The sequence below is a fragment of the Serinus canaria genome, chromosome 2 (genome assembly GCF_022539315.1).
Source record: "Serinus canaria isolate serCan28SL12 chromosome 2, serCan2020, whole genome shotgun sequence".
Lineage (NCBI taxonomy): Eukaryota > Metazoa > Chordata > Aves > Passeriformes > Fringillidae > Serinus > Serinus canaria.
This window is the reverse complement of record NC_066315.1, coordinates 75,044,171-75,070,237: the sequence shown is the minus strand read 5'-3', so window position 1 is coordinate 75,070,237 and position 26,067 is coordinate 75,044,171. Positions and strand designations below refer to the sequence as shown.

At 35.5% G+C, this 26,067-nt stretch overlaps 1 protein-coding gene across 2 annotated transcripts in view; it reads right to left on the bottom strand.

Moving 5' to 3' along the window:
* CDH12 (cadherin 12) overlaps nucleotides 1-16,294 on the bottom strand; it is a 155,895-nt gene extending 139,601 nt beyond the window's left edge. For both annotated transcript variants that reach the window (XM_009095120.4, XM_050970824.1), the window contains exon 1: nucleotides 16,064-16,294. In XM_009095120.4, the coding sequence (XP_009093368.1) occupies nucleotides 16,064-16,294 (231 nt within the window). The remainder of the gene's footprint in view (nucleotides 1-16,063) is intronic.
* Nucleotides 16,295-26,067: the final 9,773 nt, after the last annotated feature.

Sequence of the window (26,067 nt, the reverse complement as noted above, 5' to 3'; positions counted from 1 at the left end):
CAATAATTTTTCATTTTTCTGGCACTATTCTTTTAACTTTGCATTGCCTGTTTCATGCTTTGTCTTTATAATCAGTTAAGATCAAGTCAAAATTTATTCAAATTGAAATATCTTGGTGACTTCAACACAAATTTGATCTATCTCATCATTTTTATTGCTGTTGATATGGGTTTTGGCAACATGAAAAGTAATGGATGAACATGTTCTAACACAGATAAGAACTAATCATAAAAAAATTACTTGGACAAATGTAACTTCTACTTACAGATCACACACAGACACATAGACAGACAGACGTGCAGCACCAAACTTGGAAGTTAATTTCTTCTAAATCAACATCATTTTACACAAACAATGTAAAGACTTATTTTTCGTAGCTAGATTTTTCAAGGATTGTAAGTCATGAAAGATGTACACTAGAAACTTGAAATTTTTACATATTCCAGCATGTAAGGACCACAGATGTAAATATCACTAAAAGTTACTCCAAAATTGAGATTATAAACTCATGCTTTATGCTACTATTTTGCCTACTTTCACCCCCACTTTAGTACATTAGCAGTATAAAACCCTTCTGCTCTGCAGGTCATCTTAAAAATAATGGAAAAGTTAACCAGTTAAATTTAGGGAAAGATGGCTGACTAAATAAGCCAGGACTCACCAAGCCTTGGACAGTGTCTCTGTATCTATTTTTTATTAGACACAAGCTGTACCTGTGTTAGCAGGTAATGTGAACCAGTGAGAGTGTTCTGTAGAACGAAGCAGCTGATGGAGAGGAAGGATGCAGGCAATAAACGCACCTCAGGGTTTTCTGCTGTGAACAAAATCTTATCTGGTTCAGTGGACTAAGTGCCAATTCATGTAGTGCATGCTCTCAGCTTTTTTTATCCAGAAGTGATTTTTTTTGTATTCTCCAAGACCTCTCCTGATGTGAAAAAACTATAGTAAGTCTGAATGATCAAAAGATTTGCCTCAAAAGTGCCTTTTAGTTCAGAATGAAAACACTCATGGAGATCTGCCAGCTATCTGGTAACGATTCTGAAACATGGCTATGACTTCAGAATTTAGGAAGTATAGTATCTTCATTTTGAAAGAGTCAAAAAGAATTTTTAAAGAAAGGTCCCATTTATTTTTTGGACACAGCCCAAAATGTAATTGAACTTTATGTCTGCATTGTACCTTTAAGTAAAGATGTAGAGCTCTCATGAGAAGATTATAAAATTTGTGGAGGCATAAAGTAAAATGAACTAGAATTCAGCAGGATAAAATGAAACTTTACTTTAAAATCCTTGAATCTGAAAAGCAATTTCTGAAAATGCTTTTTTCTTAATAAATTCTGTCAAAATGTGTGAGGTATTGACAGCATTTAGAAAAAATTCTTTATTTACTTTGTAAACACTGTTTTAGGCTCATCTTGTCCTTTAGTGTATAAAATGAGCATTAAGACTAAGAACAACTTTCAGGGTTTTTTAAGACATTTTCATGAAAGAATATCAATGGCTTTGAAAAGTCCTTGAGTAAATTTACCCATATAAATCTTTTTAATTTACTCATTTCCTACAGTCTGCATTACATCACTGGAAAGTAATGCACTGGAGATAAATTGCTGGAATAATTTCTGCCTACTTGTTTAACTCAGGATATGGACTGCCCACCACTAACAAACATGACAGTGGACTCCCCACAAACACAAAGAATAAAAGAACCTTTGGTTCCTGTCCTGTATATTAGAAAAAGGAATTTCACATGCCTTTTTTCTCCAAAAAAAATAGGGTTTTTTTCCCCCCAGTTTTGCATTTCCTCCAACAATACACAATTATCTGTGCAATGCATAAAATGTGATCAAATTCAGGACATATTATCTTGTATAGCCTGTAGAAAAAGTAATGTCAATAGGCTAATTGCTTATACCGTTACTTTTTACAAGTTTTTAACCACTAATACTTGGAGATAATTAAAGAAAATGAGCAGCCTGTCAGAATTATTTAATACACAGAGGAAGCCATTACTTCAGAATCAGTCTCTGGGGCTGGGCTCCCCAAAGAAACATAACAACCTGTTACAAGGAGCACAAGTGAATACCCATAAAGCACAAGGCAGACAGACTGTTGAGACCACAAGACTCTCAGTTGCCTGTTTTGCCAGATATTTTCATAATCTTGTCATCTCTTTTGATAACCCATGAATACTGTGGGCTTGTGAGGACTTGGCAGCATTGACCTTTAATCCCCTTCCTTCTTCCCCTTGAGCTTACTTTACCTTACTTTCTACCTTGCAGTTACAAATTTGACATTATTAATGTCAAGACTAGGAATGGACTTGGAAGCTAACTATTTAATCTAAAGAGCACTGCAGTGCTGGATGTAAGAAAATTTAATCAGTAATCCTTTATTTAATTTCCAGGTAGGCAGATCTGCACAGCTCCCTCTTATTGTGTCCTTCAACAGAGACACAACTGCCTACATATCAATCTAGACAATATCAAACTGTAAACTATTATTTATATAAAAAGCCCCACATTTAAAGAAGAATTAGAAAAAAACAGAAGGATGGACTTTGCAGTTTTTAAGGTTTCAATTTCATTTGTAAAGGATTTAAACAAATAATTCAGTCTTCCTGTGCTTCTACTCTCTACTTAGGGAAGAGAGCTGCTACTTTCTTTCCTCACAGAGCTACTGCAAGGATAGTGACTGAAATGTTCAGATACCTAAGTGATGAGGCCCATAAAAGCATGTCTTTCAATCACCCTCCTTTACGGACAGGTTAATAAGCAAAGAGGACAGAGCAATTTTTTTTTCTGTTTTTAATAAAAATAAAAATGTATTTTTAAAAAGTGTTGCTTCAAAACAAAATAATAGGTTAGACATTTCTTTTTCATTTTTAGTATATATAATTTTACTCACCTGGGTAATAAAATTATGCTATATTTGCTACCAGACTCACCTGGCAGAAGACTCAGCTTGCCAAAGAAGGAATGATTAAGTGCACTTCAGAACCAGGCCTTACAACAGCTTTCAGATATGATAGTGCAATAAACATGTCCAAATGGTGAATAGAGTAAATAAAAATAGAACATAAGAAAGAACCAAACCCAATCTTGTTTGCATCCAAATGAAAGAATGACTTAGTTTTGGTTCTGTATTTTGCTATAAAAAAAAAGCAGCTCAAGTTCTTGATTCTAATACGAGTCATACACTTGTTACTGCCTTTTTACTTCCTGATAATATCAAATTAGTCTATTAGCATATAAATTATTCAAAATAAGTAAATATTTTACTTTTTAAAAATACCACAGCAACACATACCTTTACTGAAAAGACATTTTCAGTTGTACTGGTCAGATTTTCAAGTTTTCAGCATCTTTATAAAGGTTCTTAATCTGTACAAATGCTGTCTGCCAGAATTCATTTGGCTTGCGCAGGAATCTCCTGATTCTGCAAACACTCATTGATTATTTTCTTGGACTCTAGTACTGGCATCAATTAAACTAGAAGCAGTTACCTGCTGTTGGGCTGATACAGCTGGATTTGAAAAGCCAGAGCTATTAACTGGCTTATATGACAGTGCTGAAAAGTACTCTTGGTTTCTAGAAAATATATACTGCACTAATAATGTCAATGAGGCTTTTTTCCTTAGCTTTCTCCTCCACAGTTTATGCTTCAATTCTCATAGCAAGAAAAAACCAGCATTGTCACACCAATTAAATTGTCCTATCTCACTCTTTTATGATATCCTTAAGTCACCCCAGCAATAATACATACATATTTATAGGCTGATGGGTTTTGACACAATACCTTTTGTTGACTATCCAAACCTACAACTTGACACACTCAAGAAAATATCTTTGCATCCTGCATTATGAAACACTAAAAAACTGTACTCTCTTCAAAGTAGTAATTTTACACTGACACCAAGGTACAAGAAAACATAAAAAATTCAGAATCAGCTGTGATCAACATCTTACTCAGACATCACTCCTGAAAACCAGTGCTATGACAAAAAAACTAAACAGAACAACCTCTGCTGAATGGCACAGAATAATCATCAGGGATTACGGTTTACCCACTGCCACAGTGACATAGAAAAGGATTTACTAATTAAAACTCATTTATTGACATTATCCTCTAGGATATTGGAACAGAAAATTCTTTCATCTTGTCTCACCTTAAGCTTCTTTAAAGGACAACTTTAAACTGAACACCAAAAAAGGGTTTTTGAAGACCCAACAATTAAAAGCAAAAGGCTGGTGTACACATTCCTGACAGACCTAAGTTCTCATTCAACCAGCACATAAAACACTCTCCCTCAATGTATGTGGGATTTTTTAAATGAATACTTTATGCAAAAATATACAGAACTCTGAAGGTTTTTAAGCTTGCAAGATGAGCAAGGAATTCTTCCACAGAAGTAAAAAAAAAAAAAAGAGTAATAAAATTCCTTTCATTTACTTCTTGATTTTCAGCTTATCAGGCAGTCAGAATAACAAGACATGATCACAACTCTCATCCCCTTAAAGAGGTCATTTTATTTTCATGAAGCATATTGTGAAGTATAATTTAAATCACCTACTGCCTTTTATAAGAATGCAATAAGATTCACATAAGAGGGTAAAAATATCCCAGCAAGAAGACATACAGGAATATGTGTGCTTTGTAGCTGTCTGTCTTTTGCAAGCAAGTTTGAGTTTGAGTGTGGGTTCTGCTGTGGTTCAAGGGTTGTCATATTCATCCTGCATGCGGATGATGAACTTGCCTGGGAGGTTTCACTGCACCTGATGCAGTCCATTAACATTCCCAAGTTGGCCTGAGCATAGGCTGAGCTAGTTTCCTCTCACTTAGAGTCAGAGAGGAAACCAAATCACCAAGTGAGTGTGTGGGCTGCATCCTCAGCATCACAAATATGTTTTGTGCTTAGCTCAGCTTCAGATAGAAGAGATCCTCTCGGAGACTTGGAAGGGGCATGAAGAGGCTCAGCTCTTTTTTAAGGATGTTTTAAGGACAAAGTCAGTGAAATGGACTAGAAAACTAAAGAAGCAGTTTTTGTAGAATGACTGGCAGTATGAGATACTGAAAGACATGAAGATTTGCAACAACATTCCAAGCCTCTTGCTAACCGGACATTTTTCTTGGCATTACATTTGTAATAGTGACCTGCACTACTGTCTTATGTTTTTTGAATCTAATATTATTACTAATATATCCAAATCAACAAAAAAATCAGTAAATTGCTACGTGAAGTACTGCAGATGTTTGCATTTTACATATAAAGACAAATGTTTCTATTTTTCACTAGAACAAGTGCTATTTAATAAAATGTATTTTTTCTGATTTTTTACTTGATGAAATTCCTTGCCCATTAAACTATCCAAACAATATGCAACGAATTTAAATGAGTCACTTCTGGAAACATGACTAATAAAAGCACTTATCATAATTTTATTCTAGGTGGAGGAGCATGTCTGTTACTATCTTTGGACCCCAAAGCACGGTATGCTGCACTGGGTGAAGGTGGCATCCAACCCAGAACTCTGCCTCTGGCAAAGATGAGGGTCACAGCTCACCACATAATTGCCAAGTCTCCAGTAGTTTGTGGATATGGATGGTGACTACAGGTATTAGCATTTGGCAAATTGATTTTTTATTAATTTCTTCATTCTCTTATCATCAACATGAAAAATTCTGTTATCTCCAGAGCAGCCTGTGGCATGGAGCTATTTTGCATTGATTCATTCTGTGAAGAATCACTTCCTTTTCTTTACTCTGAATGGGCAACCTGTTGGCTTCACTTGTGCCCCACACATCTTGCATGGGTGAAGGCAGGAATCTCCTCCCTTTAGTCTCACCCCTATGGTCTAGACATTTTTTGAGATCTATGATATCTCCTTCTCTTTGTTTCTTTTCCAGGCTAAGGAAACTTATCATACTCAATTATTCCTCACTGATGAGACAGTCCAAAGGTCCTGATTAACCTTTTGTCCTTGTCTGTACTTTTCCAACATCTTTGGGACACATGCTCTCTGAGACTAGAGAGAAATCATTCCCGGTGTGCAAGATACAGGCTCACCAGAAATTTAGATACAAAGCTATATTAATGACATCTATTTCCTTCAGCTGCTGCTAAGAACTTCTAACATCCCATTTGCTTTTTTGGCACTCACAACACACTAAGCAAATGTGCATACAGCTATTATGAAACAAGATCCCATTTGAGAAAGATTATCATTGCCACAGAGAACAACAATTTATTAATGAAATTGGAAATATTCCCCTCCTCCCATAGTATGTTCTGCACTACATCAGATTTCATATCTTATTTTAGTCCTGCTCCATAATGTTTTTCCCATTTTTTTCATTTAGCCTTTGTCTTTAGCAACTCTAGTAGCTTAATTTGGAAAGCAAACACTTGCCTGGATACTCTCACACTTTCCAAGATAATTTATGATGGCATTAAACAACATAGGCCCCAGCCTAAATTCTTACTGATACTGAAATATAGTGCCCAGGATGAAATATAGTAATGGTTTTGCAGTGGTCAATTAAGCATTTTCACAACAATAGGAGTGAATAATCCATCTGTTACTGGAAATCTATTTTTTTAGCAAGGAGTAGCAAGGTTTAAATGGCATAACAGTATCAATCATTGATAACAGAATCAATAACAACTCTAACTTACATGTTCAGTGACTGACAGCTAAAATAAATACAATGCACACAAGGTAATAATTTTTATAATTACAACTGGTGCTAGAAGACAAAAATTTTTTCCAACTTTGCTTTGTTATTTGCACACACTTTTTTCTCTTACTGTAAATACAAGAATAACTTCTGCACACAGCTATTTAGACAAAACCCATTGTATTTATGTGTTTATGAGACCAAATCTTCTCCAGAGGAAAATTAAATTTCAGCTAGTGCTTGAAAATTAAAACTCCATTAGTTTTAATTTTAGTATTCATCGATGCTAGTGGACATTGTGTTCTCTTATTATTATGTCTTCTTGCTTTTCTCCTCCCTTTTAACCTTTTATGAGATCAGGCCCTGGGCTGGGAGGGGGAGGGACATGTCTCCCAGCAGTGTGGATATAATCACCTTTCTCCTTAGTCAACCTCTCCTGCTATAGGGCACGAGTTTCACTGCCATGCAGCAATCATAGAACACACTCATCTGTGCTGCACAATGAACTACATCAAGGGAATTATCTTGGAGATATTTTAGAGTTTAAAAAAAACACTGGAAGGAAAAGGCTAATTTTACACCAGAATGTTTTGATGCTTTATATCATCTTCCACCCTGAGAAACAGCACCATCTGTTTCTAAGAGTCTGCAAATGCCTCTACAAGGCTTATTGGATTATTTGGGATTTTATAATCTTCATTTAGGTTGACTAAATGATACACAAGTGACAACAGGGAGAAAACTATACCATAGTGCTCCTGTTACAAAATTATTTTCCACTACTGGGGCATCTAAATAATATTTGGGGTTTTTTTGGATTATTATTAGGTCCTCAGTTTTAATCTTGCCCCATTCCACTTTCCTTTGTTTTCTGCATTTTTTCTGCATTTTTTTCCTGACTAGAAAAAAAAAAAATCTACTTTGTTTTATGAAATAATTATTATGTCAAAAAGGCTAGGCTCATTTGTGAAAGACAATTCAGTTCACCAACTCATGTAGAAAATATAAGCAAGATTTTGGTACACAAGGTCTATTTGAAACTGGAAGAGAAGATGTGGATTTCAAAGCTGCCGTTAACTGGGTTAATTCCTCAGAATTTAATAGGATACATAACAGATCCTATTCAAGAAGTAAGGTGACTGTAACTTTTGCATCACAGTGGATATCAGATACAGGGAGACAGAAAGAAAGATTAGGGAATAATTGTCTCTAGAGTGAGAGGAGAGACAGGTCATGTAGAGCCTGTGGGACATGAAGTGTTGATGAGAGAGAGGAAAGTGGTCATTGCCATAAAACCAATACTTGCTCCAAGTCCACTGCTTTTTGTGTTACTTAACAGAAATTGTGGTTTGAATATCACCTTCAGAAGAGCAGAGGGGTTTTCACTTTAGGACATCTGCTGTTAAATCACTTTCAGGGCCCTAAATCACAAATTATGTTATGCAATGGCAGCACTTGACAAGACTGCCAATCACAATAATTCTGTTTATGACTTGCATGCAGGGATGTTAACTGCAGTGACTGAAGATGAGACAACCTTCTAACTTGTTAGCTTCTCCTTTGTGTTGGTGCTGGAAAGCTGATAGGAAATGATTTTTTCTTTTTCTCATGAAGCATGTTTTATTAATGATTGATTGGTTCTAGCTGTGGGGTTTTGAGTTTGTTTTATGGAGGGTTTTTTTGTTTGTTTGTTTGTTTGTTTGCTTGCATGTTTGTGGGTTTTATGGGTTTTATTTGTTAGTTTTTGGGGGTTTTGTTGTTTTAGGATATTTATTATTTTGTTTGAAAAAATGAATTTGAGTTTTATTTTGTTGCATTCTGTCTCATGCTCATACTTTGATTTTGAATTTCAGTGGTTATTTTTCATGCTATGTTTTCAAAGATTTGCATTTTATAGAAAAAAAAATTAATCACAGAATTGCAGCATATTCTGAGTTGGAAGGGACCCACAAGGAACTTTAAGTGCTTGCCTGCACAGAACAGCTTCAAGAGTCACACCATGTTCCTGAGAGCACTGTCCAAATGCTCCTTGAACTCTGACAGGCTGATGCTGTGACCACTTCCCTGGGCAGCCTGTTTCAGTGCCAAACACCCTCTGGATGAAGAACTCTTTCCTAATATCCAGCTTAAAGCTCTCCTGACACCACCTCAGGCCATTCCCTTGGGTCCTGTCACTGGTCACCAGAGAAGAGATCAATGCCTGCCCCTTCTCTTCCCATCAGGAGGAAGCTGCAACTGCAATAGGGTCTCCCTTCGCTCTCCTCTTGTCCAGACTGAAAAAAACAAGTGTCCTCAGCTGCTCCTCAGATGGCTTCAGCTCAAGGCCCTTTACCATCCCCATGGCCTTTCTTTGGATACTCCCTAATAGTTTAATGTCTTTCTTATATTGTGGCACCCAAAACTGCCCCTAGCAGTGGAGGTGAGGCCAGCCCAGCTCAGAGCAAAGCAGGACAATCCCCTCCCTTGCCCAGCTGGTGATGCTGTGCGTGATGCCCCCCAGGGCAGGGTTGGCCCTCCTGGATGCCAGGGCACTGCTTGCTCATGTTCAACTTGCCACTGACCAGGATCACCAGGTCCCTCTCCACAGTGCTGCTTTTCAGTGAGAACTGTTTAAATATCCAAATTATATAAATATACATATTTTGACAATTATATAAGTATAATTATAAAGTATTTCTATTTCTGAAATTTACAGTTTAATTTTTTTTCCAATCACTGTTTTAAAGCTGGATCCGCATCCCTCAACAATGCACAGAGGAAATAAAAAAGTCCACATTGTGAAAAAAGTTCTCCATCCCATAGCTATGAAATCCTGAGCTTTCATCTAGCCTCCTGTCACTTAGCATTTCCTTAATATTTCTATAATTTCTTGTTTTCCTGCTGAAAATTTATACTTTTGTAGCACATTTGAGGCATTATAGTATCTCTTTTTTTTTAACACCTTGCATGTTGCAGTAATCATAAATTTTATTCAGTTTCTGAACCTTCTTGTTACTTTGGTTTACACATAATTAGCCAGATACAGGAATGGCTCCAGATATTTAATACTTTCCCACATTTTGCTGTGTGGCAAATGCTATTTAATTTATTACTTGGCATTCTGATGATTTTCCAGAAAGAAGGTCTCATGATCCCAGCTGAATTTTTATTGATGGTCTAACGTTTCACTAATTATAAATTCAGCTTGCATTGCTGACATATAGAATACATGCCCATGTCTGATCTGCCGATCAACAACAATACATCTACTACGTGAATCAGAAATTCTCAGCCAAATTCCATTTTTAGATTTGAAAAAGAAAAATAAAATCTCCACATTTTCCTGGATTAAAAGAGGAGACAATGTTTTGATTTGTCTGTTCTCCTCAAGTCCTTTGAAGAATTTCTAAATATTTTTTAAAGTATCTTTTCCCATATTTCCCTGTTTAAATAAATTCCTGCCCAGATGAAGCCATTTATACAGAAGCATTCCAAATAAAACTACAATATGTGTAAGATTTTTCTTTAGCAGTTTAATTTCTACAAGCTCATTTGTGTTTCTCCATCTGTGTTGGCAACAGAAATTTCAGACACACGAGCACCATTAGCACCCTACACTCAGCTGTGTTTGGAGATCTTGTGAGACCCAGTCATTGATTCCAACAGGAACATTTTCACAGGCTCTGAATCTTCTATAGTGGGCACTGACTCCTTGCACAATACAGCCTGCTAAATTTTAGAGTTTGAAATATTTCAGTCTGTGACCTCCTGAGTTGTTCAGAACAATAACCTCAACCTTTTACATCCTCTAAAATGCAGCTGACAGCTCAAGAAGTTGATCCTTCCTTTTTATTTTGATCTCGTCTTGTCCTGAGATCATTCTTTCTCCTTTCTCACGCAATCAGTGAAAACATAGTCCTCCTTTTTTTTTTAGTTCCAAATACCTCATATAATTTTCATCAATGTAAGGACCACAGGCAAGAGGTCTTACTACAACTACACTCCTAATTTACCTGCTCTGAGCTACCTAAGCAAATCAATAAACAAAGTGAAGCCACTAGATCAATACTAAACCTTCTGTTGCAAGTTGCTCATCTCTGCTGCATATCTTTGTACACCTTGTAAAAAGGCTAGCTTTCAGGAGTAAACATTAAATGCAAGTCTGACTCGCTCATGAGGGTTTTGTGTTTCCATGGTTCCATTTCCTTCTCACACTTTCATGTGCAACTGTCAAAATTACTTTGTGTCTCACATACTCCATGCAATATACAGGATGCAAAGCTTTTAAAGTCATCACTTTTTTCACCAGACAGACATAAGTGGGAGAGACAAAGGTCTCAGCTCAACAGAGCAAGAAAAGAAATCCAGAATTCTGATACCAGTTCTGATTCTGCTTACACCTTTTTTACCATTTCATTTTTCCTTATCAATTTCCTTGTCTGTAATAAATTGTGACAGTACTTTTGCTTGAATATGTGCACAGCATAAACTCTATAAACCAATTTAGTAAGCCAGGTTAATGTGATCATGCCTGATTGCTCTTTAAATTACTATCTAAAGACCATTAAGGCCCAACAAGATTTCCCTTTGATGTCAGCAGACAGAGGTGAGTATATGTTCGATGTACTGAAAAAGCTCATTCTTCTACACAGCATATCTTTCATATTGAAATCATACAGAATGAGTAACTGTGATGTCCTGCATCATGGGATTCAATTAATACATTACTAGAAGCAGTCCCTGAAACAATTTTCATCTCCTTGATGATGGCACTGTGCAAATGTCTAATGGAAATAATACACAGCTATCCCTAATATTGTTTCTTCAGTTGTGGGAATGGAATCTCATAAATTACAAAAAAACATTTTGGCAACTTTAAATGAAATATTATTGTGATCATATTACTAGAAATCTAGTGGAAATACAATTTAAAAAAAAGATGAGTTTAATCAGGGTACATTTATTAATAGATTTAAGTGGGTATTTTTCCTTCAAAGGGCAGTAGCTTTCAAATTCACTGCACATATTTCTTTTCTATAAGTTTTACATTTTCTTTCAAGTTAACTCAGTGCTTATGAATAATGCCAAAATGATAACCACTGCTCTGTAAAATTGTTTGTCTGAACAGATTCAAAAAAAGCAGTTCATAATTTCTTTCACAGACTGCCCTGTCAGATAGACACTCACCCAAGAGGGAAAATAACCGTAAAAAGAGAGCACGTATTCAGAAGTACATGTTGATTTAAGCTTAGCGGAAGGTGGTCAACATTAATTCCATCATATCAAAAATTATCCACTATAAAGTGCATAAATAAATTCTATGCTCATATTTCAGATGCAGAAGATAAATGATAAGGTTTTGAAAAGCATGCCGTTCTAGTCATAGATACAGAGCTCTGCTACCTCCAAATCAGCATTCTTTCTGCCTTGATATATGGGCAAACCTTTGAAGATGAGGAGAGTTTCTCAGGACAGAGTCAGATGAAAAATACCATATTGTTACATTACTCTGTACGACCATAGAACAGTCGTGAGTATTAAATTTTTCAGCATCCTTTTCTTGACAAAAAATATCTGTAGTTTGTGTTTGATCATGTGTTAATGTGGCGGAGGTTTAAACAATAAACTTGTAAAACACAGGTTATTAATTGGCAGAAAAACATCTGGTAAGCTGAGGTTCCGGGATTTTTGTTGGTTTTTTTTTGTTGTTGTTAGGTTGGTTGGGGGCTTTTGGGGTTTTTTTGTGTTTTTTTTTTTTGTTTGTTTCTTCATGTTTGCTATACTGGAAAATAGAAGAGAAATGTCCACTACACTGAAGAGGACTTTGCAATCTTTTCCTATGTACCCAGCCTGCATCCAGTACAAGCTACCATATGTCTATCTCTGAAAGCCTGAGGACAGACAGGAAAATAATTCTCACTGGAAGCAATTGTACAGGTGTGCAATACACCTGTAAAGAAAGATGTGATGCATTTACACACTAAGAATGTAAAGACACGTAAAGGGAAAATGCAGCACAACCAAAACCTTTGCTAGTATTATCTTGACCATGTTGTTCTCTTGAAGATTCAGTTTATTTTGATGCCTCTGCATGTCACTGTTGAAACACAGCAGTAAAGAAAGATTATGGACATGTTTGTAGTGTTCTGGTGGGGCTGCAACCCCTTCAGCTCTCCTTGCATAAGGGCAATGAAAACTGCTGCCTTGTTTGTGGATGTAAACTGTGCTGGAACTTGTTTATGCTTGAGGACTTGATCCTCTGGTGATTTCTGTCACCATTCACTGGGACCTGTGGTTTTGCACAAAAAAAGGCATGAACTTTTTGTCTTCATCCACACATGCTGCTTTTGCCTGGCTTTCTGGAACTTCACAGTACCAGAAAAACAAGTAAAGCACCGCAAGGTAAATGAGCAAGACTTATTTTACTCCCAGCCCTCTGTCTGTTTTCATGGGTCGCATGGTCACATCATGCATTCATTTTCGTTTTTAGACTGGATCTGCTTAATGAATGTTGAGTAAAGAGGGTTTATCTTCTGTTATCAATCTGATGGATTTTTATTTTTCTTCCAGATTGCATGAGCAGCTTCCCAAACTTTAATAAACGGGTGAAATGCTTTTAATGTGTAAGTTTCAAGCACTATTTCAAAATCACCACCTGTAAGCTGGACTAATCCCCATCAGTTTGTAAACTATGTTTTGATATGCCACCTGACATTCCTTGAGATAGTCATCTACAAACAGACATGAAAGGAATTACATGCCCTGGCTTATAACAGAAGATATTATTTCTGTAAATCTGTATTCTCTTACAAAAGGTTTGCAATATTAGCTAGTAACCCTCAACTGTTTTGTGAAACTGTCAGCTGATTTAATAGATACATTAAAATTCCTATTTATAAATTACTGTGACATTATTAGTGCAGTGGTTCTGTAGTAAGTAATATAAATGTCTATGCACAGGTGTCCTGATATCATGGCTAGAAAAAGATAAAACCCTTGTGATTTCATGTCACATGAAATATCCTACACTATATAATATATTTATTACTACTTTAAAATATTTAGGAGTAACATTATAAAAATAAATAAATTGAAAATATACTTTTGGAATAAACATGTAATTTTGGTGAATCATTTGATTTTGCAGATTTAGTTCTGCAATCAACCCAGAACTCAAATGCATTTAACATCTTAAAAATTTTATGAGATTTTTAAAAATTGCATATGATCTAAAGATACTGATTTGTGACTGTTGGATATATTTTAGTATGCTGACAATGGTTTGAATTTATATGAAGCTTGGCTTTTGCTATCTGGATCTAAAAGAAAACTTCTCTAAGGAACTTCTCTCTTTCAGTGTTATACCTTCTCTCTTTCAGTGTTATACCTGTGGAAAATAGGAGAAAATGCCAACATCTCCATCTTGGTTTTGTTTATTTGTTCGTGTTCTGGTTTTTTGTAAGAGATTCAGCAAAGATGACATACAAAGACTGGCAGACTGGCAGTGTTTGTTGGTTTTTTTCAGATATAGTAAAGCAAACAGTTAATATAGATAAAACAGGTTGTGATAAACATCAAAATAAACATTGTTGAAGAAAGTTATTACCTAGAATTAATTGCTTTATTCTATAGGCAGGTGTTTTGATGTAAAAAAGGGGTTTTATTTTTGACTTTCCTCATAGTTAAAAAGTGTTGCACAATTTGAAACAGTTAAAAAAAGACTTGAGGTAAAAATATTCCAGGTAAATCTGTAATAAGTGTTAGTCTTAATAAAAATATTCCATTAGTTCTAAAGTTGCATATAAACTTAATGTCAATAGAGCAAAAACAAGACAAAGAAGAAGCTAATTCATCACTACATTGATAATAGTCAATTTTGTGAAAAATTTACATTTTTTGGCAGTTTAGAACTGACCCTAAATGACTACCAAGAAAAACTGACACAAAGGAATAAAGACTAGTGATCCTTCAGTAATATCTCTATTTTTTGACATTAAAGGCACATCTATCACATTGCCTGTTCTACAGCACCAAATGTGATGAGAGTCCTTGTTGGCATCTTCAGCAAGGTGCCAGAACAAAGGTATGTCTTAGGGAAAGTGTACCTTGTGCCAATTGGATATCACAAATATGATTTTTTCCATTATGTGGTCCCCCTTTTTTCAGACTTAAAGCAAGCTTATTGTATTAACTTTGTGATATAAATACACTGCTTTGCAAATCACTTTGACCAATACATTTTAGGGCTCAACACGAATGTCTCTGTGTGCAAAATCCAAGTACATTTTTGGCTGCTGTGTTAAATAACCTGCTGTTTTATTTATACATCCTCAGAATAGTTTTCTGAAAGAGTAGGAGGAAAAATTAATTTTCTGTTGATTTATTTATATTTAGGGAAAAAAAAAGATTTCCCACTTGTACACAAAAGAAAAAAAAAGGTTCACAATGGGATTAAAGTAAAAACTGAAGCATGATGACTAATTTTTACAGTAGGTGAAACCTACTGTAAATTTGAAACCTTGCTGTCTAGGGAAGTGGCATTTGGGGACCCAGGGAAAGAAATTCCTGACTTGTTATTTTCACTAAGTCCTTTACTTAAACTGAAAATTATACACAGCATCCAATTATACACTCTGCTAAGATTTTCTTCAGGTGTCCTTTTCAGCTTTCCTATCTGAAAACTCTATTGTTTAAATTCACCACCCCCACACCCCTCAAACATTTTTCTCTCAATTACTTATTCCCTCTTACAGAAACAGTGGACATATAATGAGAGAGGGAATTGCAAAAATTCTCTGCAGGTATGATTGTGCATGTCTACACACAGTATAGAAAGCTGTAGTGCAGGACTGTGAATTATGAAGCAATAAAACATATTAGAAATACTTGAAACAATCTGAACAATCAGAAACAAAAATAAATGGTTCTGAGACATAAGACAACAGACCAAAAAGGATATGCCTTCATTAACTGAAAAAGGACTTGGAATAACCATATCAATCACAGGAATGATTGCTCATTATGGGCTTGAGATTTAAAGTTTATATCTTATCTCTTGCTATCAGAACAATTTTTATTGCTAAAAATCAAATACGCTATCACAGTAGTTTCAATTAAAATTAGTTGTGAAACACAGACTTATATCAGAACCCTCTTTTTTTTTTTTTTTTGTTTGCTTTCATTATTGTTGTTGCTGTTGGTTTTGTTTAATATAAAAAGCAAGAACAGGGAAATAAAAATACAAAGACAGAAAGTATATAGTGACTACAGGAAAGGATGGATAGTAAAAGCAATGAGCAGAGGGAACTACTGCCAGTAGATTTGTCCCACCAGAAACAGGTACACTTTTATAACACATTATACTGCTTCTCTGTATCATTTGAACTTTCAAAGAAATAGTAAAATATTACCTTTCCCACATACTGAGGTTCAGAGCCCATGTACTCCTCCAGCACAAAAAACTGATTCCACACCCAGCCTCGTTTGACTCGCTGGGCAGATGATCTCCTCCCTGACACTGGGACAACATTTTCTCTTGGCTGCGCTTCTAAAATCTCTTGTGCTTGTGGATGCAGTGGTGTTAGGAGACCTCCATCGAACAGGACCCAGAGAAGCAGGGATAAGCAGTTCCTTGTGAGCATTGGCAAAGGCTTCCCTACCACAAGTGATAAAAACTCCAGCACTTAATGCCGAGCAGAGGAATCCAGGTTTGAGGTGTCTGTGGCCTTCACCACTTAGCTTCTGATTTTATTGCAGAAATGCTAATGCAGGCATTAATCCTTCTGATGACAAGGTATTTGCCGCAATAAATTCCATCTATAGGGACCTATAAAAGAGATTTACATGCAACATCAAATTACTTAGGATTACACTGAAGCATTCATCAAAATTCTCACACCTAGTAAGTTTCTAGAGACAGAGAAAACTATTAAGAAACACAGTTTAAAAGAAATTGCTTTTTCATTGTAGCACTGAGCTGCTCTAGAACATTGTGTAGTTATTACTTCATTCTTGCTCTGCTTAGCATTACCTTTGGGTCTGTCTGAGCCAGGGCTGTAGTATTTATTTTAGGATCAGTTAGCATACAAAACTGTTTCCCATCAGTGATATCAAAAATGTTTACTCATTTCTTTTTAGTTTTACCCAAATTTTACTCAAAAATCATTTTCTCAAAAAATATATACAAACAAAATGCTGGAGAGCAGGAGATCCACTCTTTCACCCTACTGTCCAGAGCAAGAACCTTTGCTCACTTTCTCTGTCATAAAAGCCTCTTGAAGTCTTCTCTACAGTGTGCTGGTATAAAAAAGAAAAAAACTAACTGCCTGTAGGATTTAAGATAGATGCATTTTACATTTTAAAAACAAAATACAATTTATAGCACTATGGAATTCACCACTTTGTTGGGTCATATTGTGTCATTGATTTTTAAGCATAGGTTTCTAGGAAATCAATAGAGTTCTACTTATAAAGCAATGACATGATATGGACCTCAAAAAAGAAGAATAATAAATTACTGAACCATCTATATTTTCCCTTTTAACATACTGCCAAAGGTTGTATTTTCTTAATGAATATTATTAATACTATCTATAACAATAAATAGCATAGAAATTCTTATTTGTTGGGTACATGATGAAGTATTTAAATAGAAAGGATTTATAATCAGGAACCTGAAAAATCTAAGTCTTTTAAAAGAAAAAAAAAAAACACCCTAGAAAATAACTGCACTTCCTATGCTAAATTTAGAGTGAGATTTTCTGTTCTGATTTGAAAGGCTATGTTTTAGGTCTTAATAAAAAAGAAAGTAAAAAACCTGGTGAAAGGTATCTACTGAGTGTTTTAATTGTACCTTCTGAAAGGATAAAAGATGAGGGAAGAACTCCCATCTGCTCAGAATCCTCTAAAGAAAATTTTTTCTAAGTTTTGTTCAAAACATTTCAATGTTTTTCATCTACAGCAAAATAATCTTTTGTTTTTCATCTACAGCAAAATAATCTTCTTACTTGCACAATCATTTGCAGTCTATGGATTTTATTCCAGCAAAGGAACCTTAAGACATGATGCAACCACAGCAGAGATCTGCATTCAATCTATTTGGTATTTCTTTTCTACTGAACAATTCACATGTGGTTTTCTGCTTCTCTTTTTCGTGTATTCAGTGGTATATAACATCACATTCAGACTATGCTCATCCATAATTCTGGTCCAAGATTTCCAAACTTTTTTACCTCTCCTGATCTATGGTTGCAGAGTGCATGCCTCGTTTTTATGGCAAAATCATAGTAAGCATGAAACATAGCAAAAAATAAAACAAATCAACTCAACATATACTTTTGAATTGCCCAGACGCAGATGGAAGGTGGAAAAAAATATTAAAAAAAGGGGTCGGATAGTCTGCACTGCTTCAGAAATGCCAAAATCATGTTGCAGTCAATTTAATTGCCACATCACTTCTCTTTGCTCAGAAGACTCTGTACATTGCAGTTCTCCCAGCAGAGCTCTGCCTCTGGCCATGTCTGTCAGTCAGGGAGCTTTTAAAATGTTATACAGCACCAAAAGTAATGCAAAGAGATTGAAAGACTTCAATGAAAGGAGAGCAATTCCCCCTCGGCTGGAAGGTTAGTAACCAAGTGCAGCAAGAGACAGAGCACTTTAACCTCTTCTCCATTGGTATCCCAGACAGCCTCCCAGAATGCCTACTGCAGAGTCAGGAAAGAGCAATGCCAGTGCTTGCTTCATTTCCTACAGCTTCAAAAAGATGATGAATGGGAGGGTCAGAGGAAAAAATGGGAGGCTAATGGGTGTTGCAGTACAGGATTGTAGCACAGATGCCCTCATCAGTTGCAAAGAGTTCAGCGTGAAGAATTTCTTTCAATTTTTTTTTTCTTTTTCTTTTTTTCTTTTATTTTTAATTTAAACCTCAGCAAGGAAAATAATTGAGACTCTCATACTTTGACACTTGAAAGAATCACTCCAGCTTGCTGTTCTGAAACATTTGTGCCGTAGGAAGCCTCAGCTTCAGGCTCTCCCCCAGTAGCTTCTTCTTCCCCATAATTTCATTTCTGGCTTTGTCTGATGGAATATATTTTATAGCATCATTGGAACTTGTACAGGAATTCAAAGGGTAATATATATGTCTTTTTCTTGCACTTATTGTTTTCCATTTTCTTTTTAAGCTATGTCAAAACCTGTCTTAATGCTTTTATATTGTCAAATACTCATTGGTCCCTTATGTACCTTTGATCAAAAAACTACTAAAACAGCTAGGAGACAAGGATTTAAAAAATCCACTTAGAACAATTGACCATAAGGAAGACACTATAATTCCTAAATTTTTAGGGTATTATTTTCAATGATGCTCATAAAGAAATACTTTTCTAGTGAGCTGGTTGTGAACAGACATGAACCCTCATTGCATCTGTTTCCTTTATATTAGGGAAGTACAGATGGTCAGATTTTTCTTAGATCTTGGGTTCTTTTCAATATTAGCTGTTGCTACTCATTTCTTCAAACTATCTTGTAAGGATTTAAGTACCATTATGCATGATCTAATTAGCCCATAAACAGAGATACAAAGGGATACCCTGTATGAATTTAGCCCCACATATGCTTTTATAGACTGTGATTACATTTATTCATTTCCCCAGTTTGATAAATGGAAGTAAATGACCCAACTGCAAGCATGGACAGTCTGTTAATACACAACCATTAAGAAATCTTGATCATATTTACTGTGTCCCCCAAACTGCAGGCTTAGAAACTCATGAAATGCAAATGATGAATAAAATATCACCACTAAAATTATTTATCAGGAATAACAAAATACAGTATAAATGGTGCTTCTGCAAGAATTTTTATTTTGACCTGGACTATACAGCCATTAATCTAAAGAGCCTGAGAAAAGAAATGCTTTTGGAATACAAAACTGATGCATGCCATTGCTGCTGCAACAGCCCTTTATCACTGGTGCTGCAGACACAAATCACCTCACCAGGCTTGGCAAAGGTTATCCCTTGTAGAGAGAACAGCCATAGATCCTCTGCAATCAGTAGTATGCACATAAGGCCTCATGTAGGGAAATATTTGAAAAGAAACTTTAAATGATCTTTGGTTTTGTCATGGTTTAATCCCAGCCAGCCACTCAGCCCCACCCAGGTGCTCACTCACTCATGCCCACTGAAGAAGAGAATCAAAAAGATAAAAGTGAGGAAACTCATGGGTTGAACTAAAGACAGTTTGATAGATAAAGCAAAAGCTGCAAATGCAAGGAAAGGAAACAAGTTCATTTGCTCCTTTCCTATTGGCAGGCAGATTTTCAGTCATCCTTAGGTAAGCAGAGCTCCATAATACATAGTGGTGTCTTGGAAAGACAAATGCCATCACTTCAAACATTAAAACTTTTCTTCTTCTTCTCCCCCACCCCCCAGCTCTATAGGCTGTCCATGATGCCATATGGTCTGGAAATTTCCTTTAGTCAGCTTGGATCAGCTGTCCTGGCTGTTTCTCCTCCCAGCTTCTTGTGCACCCGCAGCCTCCTCACTGATGAGCTGGGGTGGGGTGCAGAAAAGGCCATGACTATGTAAGCACTGCTCAACAATAGCTAAAACATCCCCATGGTATCTACACTGTTTTCAGGAAAATCCAGAGCACAGCCCCATAGTGGCTGTTATGAAGAAAATCAATTCTATCCCAGCCAAAGCCAGGGCAGACCTGTATGATGCATCTACGTGGATCAGACCACAGATGCACTACTGTCACACACAGACAAGCAGGAAACACTAAAGCTCCACCATGCACTCAAAACCGTCATCAGTCCAGCAAGGCTGGTAATTGAACCTCCATGAATGGAGGCAAATTGCTTACTGACAAAGGGTCCATTATGAACTGGTGGTGGGAACATTTCTGCCTCCTTTACCATAAATCTGTCAGCATAGAGAATGCTTTAGCTCATGTGAAATAAGAGCTAATGTAGAGCAACCATCTTCCTACGCATAAAGCCATTTGAAAAAGCTTGGTGGTAGTGTAAAATGGTTGATCATGCCAGCAGGAAAGCCAGATAACATCTATAACTATAGATATGCTGTAATAGCTGACCATGTAATCTTGTTTCTCTGTAATATCTTGCAATAAGAAAAAAAAAACAGCAGGAGAAACAAGCCCATGGGTTTTTTTATCTATTCAAATTAACTGCTTAACTATTTGTGATGATATAACTTGTTAAAGAATAGGTAAAAGGATATGCTGAATCTTTCTCTGAGTTTAGACAAATCAGTTAAGAGGATATCCTCAAAGTTATTTAATTGAACAAATCCCATTAGATTAGACTAAATTTCCATATTTCTTTGTGAGTTTGACTTTCTTGAGCTTCACAACCTAGCTAAATACTTTGTAAATGAAAGTAATTCTTCCTTTTTCCACCTGGTCTGTTTAGTTAGCGTGGGAACTACTTGGTAATATCAAAAGAGGGGTTTGGAATGAGAGTAAAAGTAAAAAGATTACAAGCCACAAGCTAGCAGACTTTAATTTTCAATCTGTCCATCCTACAAGTCAGAAAACTTTCAAAATATTAAGCAGGTCCCACCTCTGCAGCTACTGTAACAACTTGGCAAGAATAACATCTGGAATCCATGCCAGGTAACTGTCATGGGGAAAAAATAATATCAGTGTTTCTACCTGCTGGAGTCTTAGCATCATCCAAACCAGTTATTCCTTTATCTCCCTTTGTGTGAGATTTAATAAACTGTATAAACTGTCCTAGTTAAACATCTGTCAGCAACCAAGCACCACACAGCTGCTCGCTCACTCCCTCAGCCAAGAGGGATAGAGGAAAGAGAACTGGAAGAATAAAAGTGGGAAGACTTGTGGGTTCAGATAAGAACAGTTTAATAACTGAAATCTCATTAAAATATTAATAATATTAATAACAATAATTATAATATTGCTATGAAAATTTAAAATAACTGAGTGAGAGAAATAAACCCCAATAAATGCAAATGAAAATAATCGGGCACCCCCAGTGAAACGACGCCCAGCCAGTCCCCAAGCAGCATCTTCCAACCTTCCCCTAATTTATTGCTGTGCATGACTCCCTATGTCATGGAACATTTCTTTGGTCATTTGGGATCAGCTGTCCTGGCTGTATCCCCTCCCAGATTATTGAGCTCCCCCACATGTGTGCTGGTGGGTTGGTGGGAGAAACAGAAAAGGCCTTTACTCAGTGTGAGCACAGAGCAGTGATCAATAAAATATCCCTGTGGTATCAATGCTGTTTCCAGCACAAATCCAAAACCTCTGCCCCATACCAGCAACTTTGAAGAGAATTAACTCTCTTTGAAGAGAATTAACTGTCCTAGCCAAGAACAGGACAGAAGCCTAGGCTGGCTCTCTGGCTGTTAAGAGTGAATCCTCACAAGGCTGAAAATCTGAATTTCAGTCCCATTACTTCAGAGGTTGTTTATATGAAGTTGCTGATTAAGAGAGGGAATAGAAACCAAAATCACCTAAGCTATTCCCAAATATTCTGTAGATAAGTGATAAGAGCATCCTGATTTAATGTGAGAAATATATGCAGAAAATACATATATGGAAGATAAATCTTGGTATTTCTGGAAGATATATGTCATCATACAGACAAGAACTATACTCTGTAGACTACCAAACAACAAATAGATGGAAGCATTTCCCCTGCAATAAAGCGATTTTAGCTTGCTTTTGTTAAATTCTATTACAAAAGCCCCCAAATCCTATTATTTAATGACAAATATTTTGCTTATTATAAACTTAGTAATAATTCAGCTTGGCAAGATTAATATCAGTTTGGTTAAGGTTATGGTTTTTTGGATTTGACTGCCAAAGCCTCTTCCTCTCCATATTTGATTGTTCTGTGCAGAGATGTATTTTGTACGCTAGTTAAGAGATCAATTCTGATGTTAGTTGTGCCTACAGAGTCACACCATCTATGAATCTGGACTCCTCTATTGAGTTTTAACTGGCATAAAACCAAAGTGAGATGAGAATGATGCCCTCCACCTTTGAGTGTGATTGTCCTTGTAAGCACATTCATGGGAAGGTTGCCACAAAGATATATTACAACACAAAAAAAAGTGTGATACATTCTATCAATACCCAGTAAACACATTGCAGAGGAGTCTAATTATGTCAGGCGTTTCTAAGCCTTACAATAATAAAACTATTATAGCTTCACAGATATGCTTTAATAATTGGCTTTCTAGTATATAAAAAAGGGATGACTTTAGGGAGTTTGGTAACATAACAAAATTAAATGCTACATACTTCCAAAACCAGTGTAGCTTTACAATGCTGAGGCTTATAGAAAAAATAATGAAGTGCAATGTAAAAACATTCTGAGTGTAAAATAATTAACAGGTTCTGCATGCAACTATACATATTGTGTCAGTTTTGTCATCGTTAGTAATACATACAGAAGATCATTTATAACTGAGCTATCATCCTCTACCAGGGAAATTACCACTTCTAATTCACAAACACGCATAAGAATATGAGTGAAATAATTGTTAAAAAAAATGGACTGGAACTTTCACTATAAAATGTAAATACATCAGTAAATGCACAAGTCTCTGTGGCTCATTGAATTCTTGAAAGTTAAGTCAGCTAAAATGAAATTTCTCTTTCACTCCAGTTTAATAATTAATGTATATTTTGCTGAGATTCAAATTCAGGCCAGTACTACTCTGTAAGCACATAATGCAACTCTACTGTTTAATCATCTGTTTCCAAACTGTTTCCAAAAAGAACAAAGTTTTTTTACAAATGCGGTCAGTTGATGAAGAAAAGTCATCAATTTCATTTTTATTCTGTCTTGTGTCATGTTTGACTCAGAAAAGTCCTATGGTCAATCTATACCTACTTTGTCAAAGATCTAGAATCTTTATTTTTGATAAATTACAAACATTTTAATTTCTGCTAGGAATCTGTCAATGTCAATGCTAAAGCACAGACAATCAGGAAACAATACTTCATTCCAGTGTCCTTCTATTCTTTTTGAATAAATATATGAGACAGGGGAAAGAAGGGAAAGGGAAATAAATCAAAATATTTCAACACATTAGCAATGCATGTAAAGCAATAATTGACAAATCTGAGACTGCAGCTCAAATATATTTATAATTTTGTATGTAACACGAGATATTGAAATGCATGTGAGAATACTTTAATGTATTCTTTAACATTACTTTCTTAATCCTTGGGATATTTCTGTTTTTCTGAGCCTGTCAAGAATTCTATCAGATTTCAAACATACTTTAGTTAAGATCTCATTTTTAAAAGATTTTCTGATATTGGTCAGAATCTGATTATATGAAATTTTAAACTATTTATTATAGTTTCTGGTGTCAGAAAGACTAAAAAAATATACTAAATTAAAAAACTAACTCAAAGATAGAAATTTTGAAGTGAGTTCTTGCAGGCATTTGTTTGTGAGTTGTGTATATAATGGTGCAATTATTGCTTAATATCAGCTTGGTGTATAACCTTAGACATTTAAAATGAAAATATAGCACTCCTCTTGCTCATTATTGCAACTTCTATAAAGATTCAAAAGTCCTTGTCTCCATCAACATAGTATTACAAGGTGCTTAATCCCCAATATTCCTTTCTGTAGTAGATTATGGAAATCCATAGTCCAACTTTTAGACTTTCAGTCTTCAGAAAGGTTAATAGATTTGTTCTAACAGCACTGAAATATAAAATTTCAGAGGATGATATCATCCTCAGGAAAACATGACAGACAGCAGCTGTGCTCAACAGGTTTCTAGCTATTAATCTTGTGAATTTTAACAGATAGTCCCAGAGAAAACAGGAGTGAGAGATAACCCTTCAGTTTTCTGAACTGTGAGAATATCAGCTCAGACCCCTCCGTATTCTGGAGTCATCTACTTTATTCTGGGCTTTCTCCAATGCTCAATAAAAAATAACTCTCATGCTTGGTAATTTATCCCTTTTCACAACTCATTTTGGCTTGTTTTCACCCTAGCTACATTTACTGGTAAGACTATGTCTCTTTCCTGATCATTGGTGAACTAAAAAAAAAAAAAAAAAAAACAAACCCAAAAACAAAAAAAAAAAAACCTTCATGGATTTTAAAATATCAGAAGTAGTAATTCTAGGGCTTCTGTTTTAGAACTTCTTTAGAAGTTCTCTTTGTTTTGCCCAGCATTACTGCATAGGAATGTAAGGTCATTAGAGCAACTAAGGCAGGCTCTAGTTAGACAGGCAACAGCTACTCTAACTAGAAAGCCACCTACAAATAACTTCAGCCAAAGTAATCCTCATGTGTATTTTGTTTTTCAAAACTGGATTTGCTTCATGAAGACTCACCAAGTATCAAAGCTGTGTGTGAATAGCTTTGTCTTTTGTCAAGAACCTTTCACTCAAGTAAAACCCTCTTCTTGCCAGTCAATGTGGAAGTGCTCCCATACTAAGTCAGTGATTAAACTCAGAGATGCTAACTAAAAGCAGCCAGGAGACATTTTGTGTACAACTTCTAAAAGAAGATTAAATAATATTTGTGCCTCACTTTCATCTGTATAAATCCTCATGTCTCTTGTGTACAATTGCTCATTTCCCAAATTCAAGAGTAATTAATTGAGTAATTTTGTAACAGATGTCTGCTGTGAATTTCAGCAAATACAGCCAAGCAAAGACAATAGATGAGGTGGTGCACAAGGAAATGAAGTGACACTCACCACTGCAGCTCTGTCTGTCTTGTCTAGAGAAATGAATGCAAATCCTTTTGATGAAAATAATTTTCCTTTTAGATTCTTTCCTACCTTTCTAAATTTCAAATTAAAAGGACAAGAAAATAATGTATTAGAAAAGAAATGTGTCTTGTCATCTAAGTAACATTCACACTAATCAACATAAATTATTGGTGCTTCTTTTTTTCCCATTTTGAATACATGTGGATATTTATTAACTGGTGTGAATGTATTTTCATAGTGTCATTCACAAAAATGTATCTGCTATAATTTAATAAATAAAAGGCAAATATTATTTTGTGTCTGTTTCATTGTTGATACATACATACATGCCAAATCTCACAGATTCAGAGAAAAAAAAGGAATTAGATAAATTTAAATATTAAATGCAAAATCTTATCAATTCTTGTAAGCATATAATTTCAAAAACACTTTTTTTAAAAAAAATAAAATGTCCATAAAGGGTCATAAACCATTTTCAGTTTACACTGATTCACCTTAGAATAGAAACCATTTCATCTTACTGTGTTTCACCCTTAACACCCTGCTTTGAATGACTTCAATAATTAAATGAGTATTCATTAAAACAAAGCACATATTTTCATAAACTATTACAGTCAACATCCTCATTCATTAGAAAAGGCAGTGGTTACTTTTTCTTTTTTGTTTGCAAC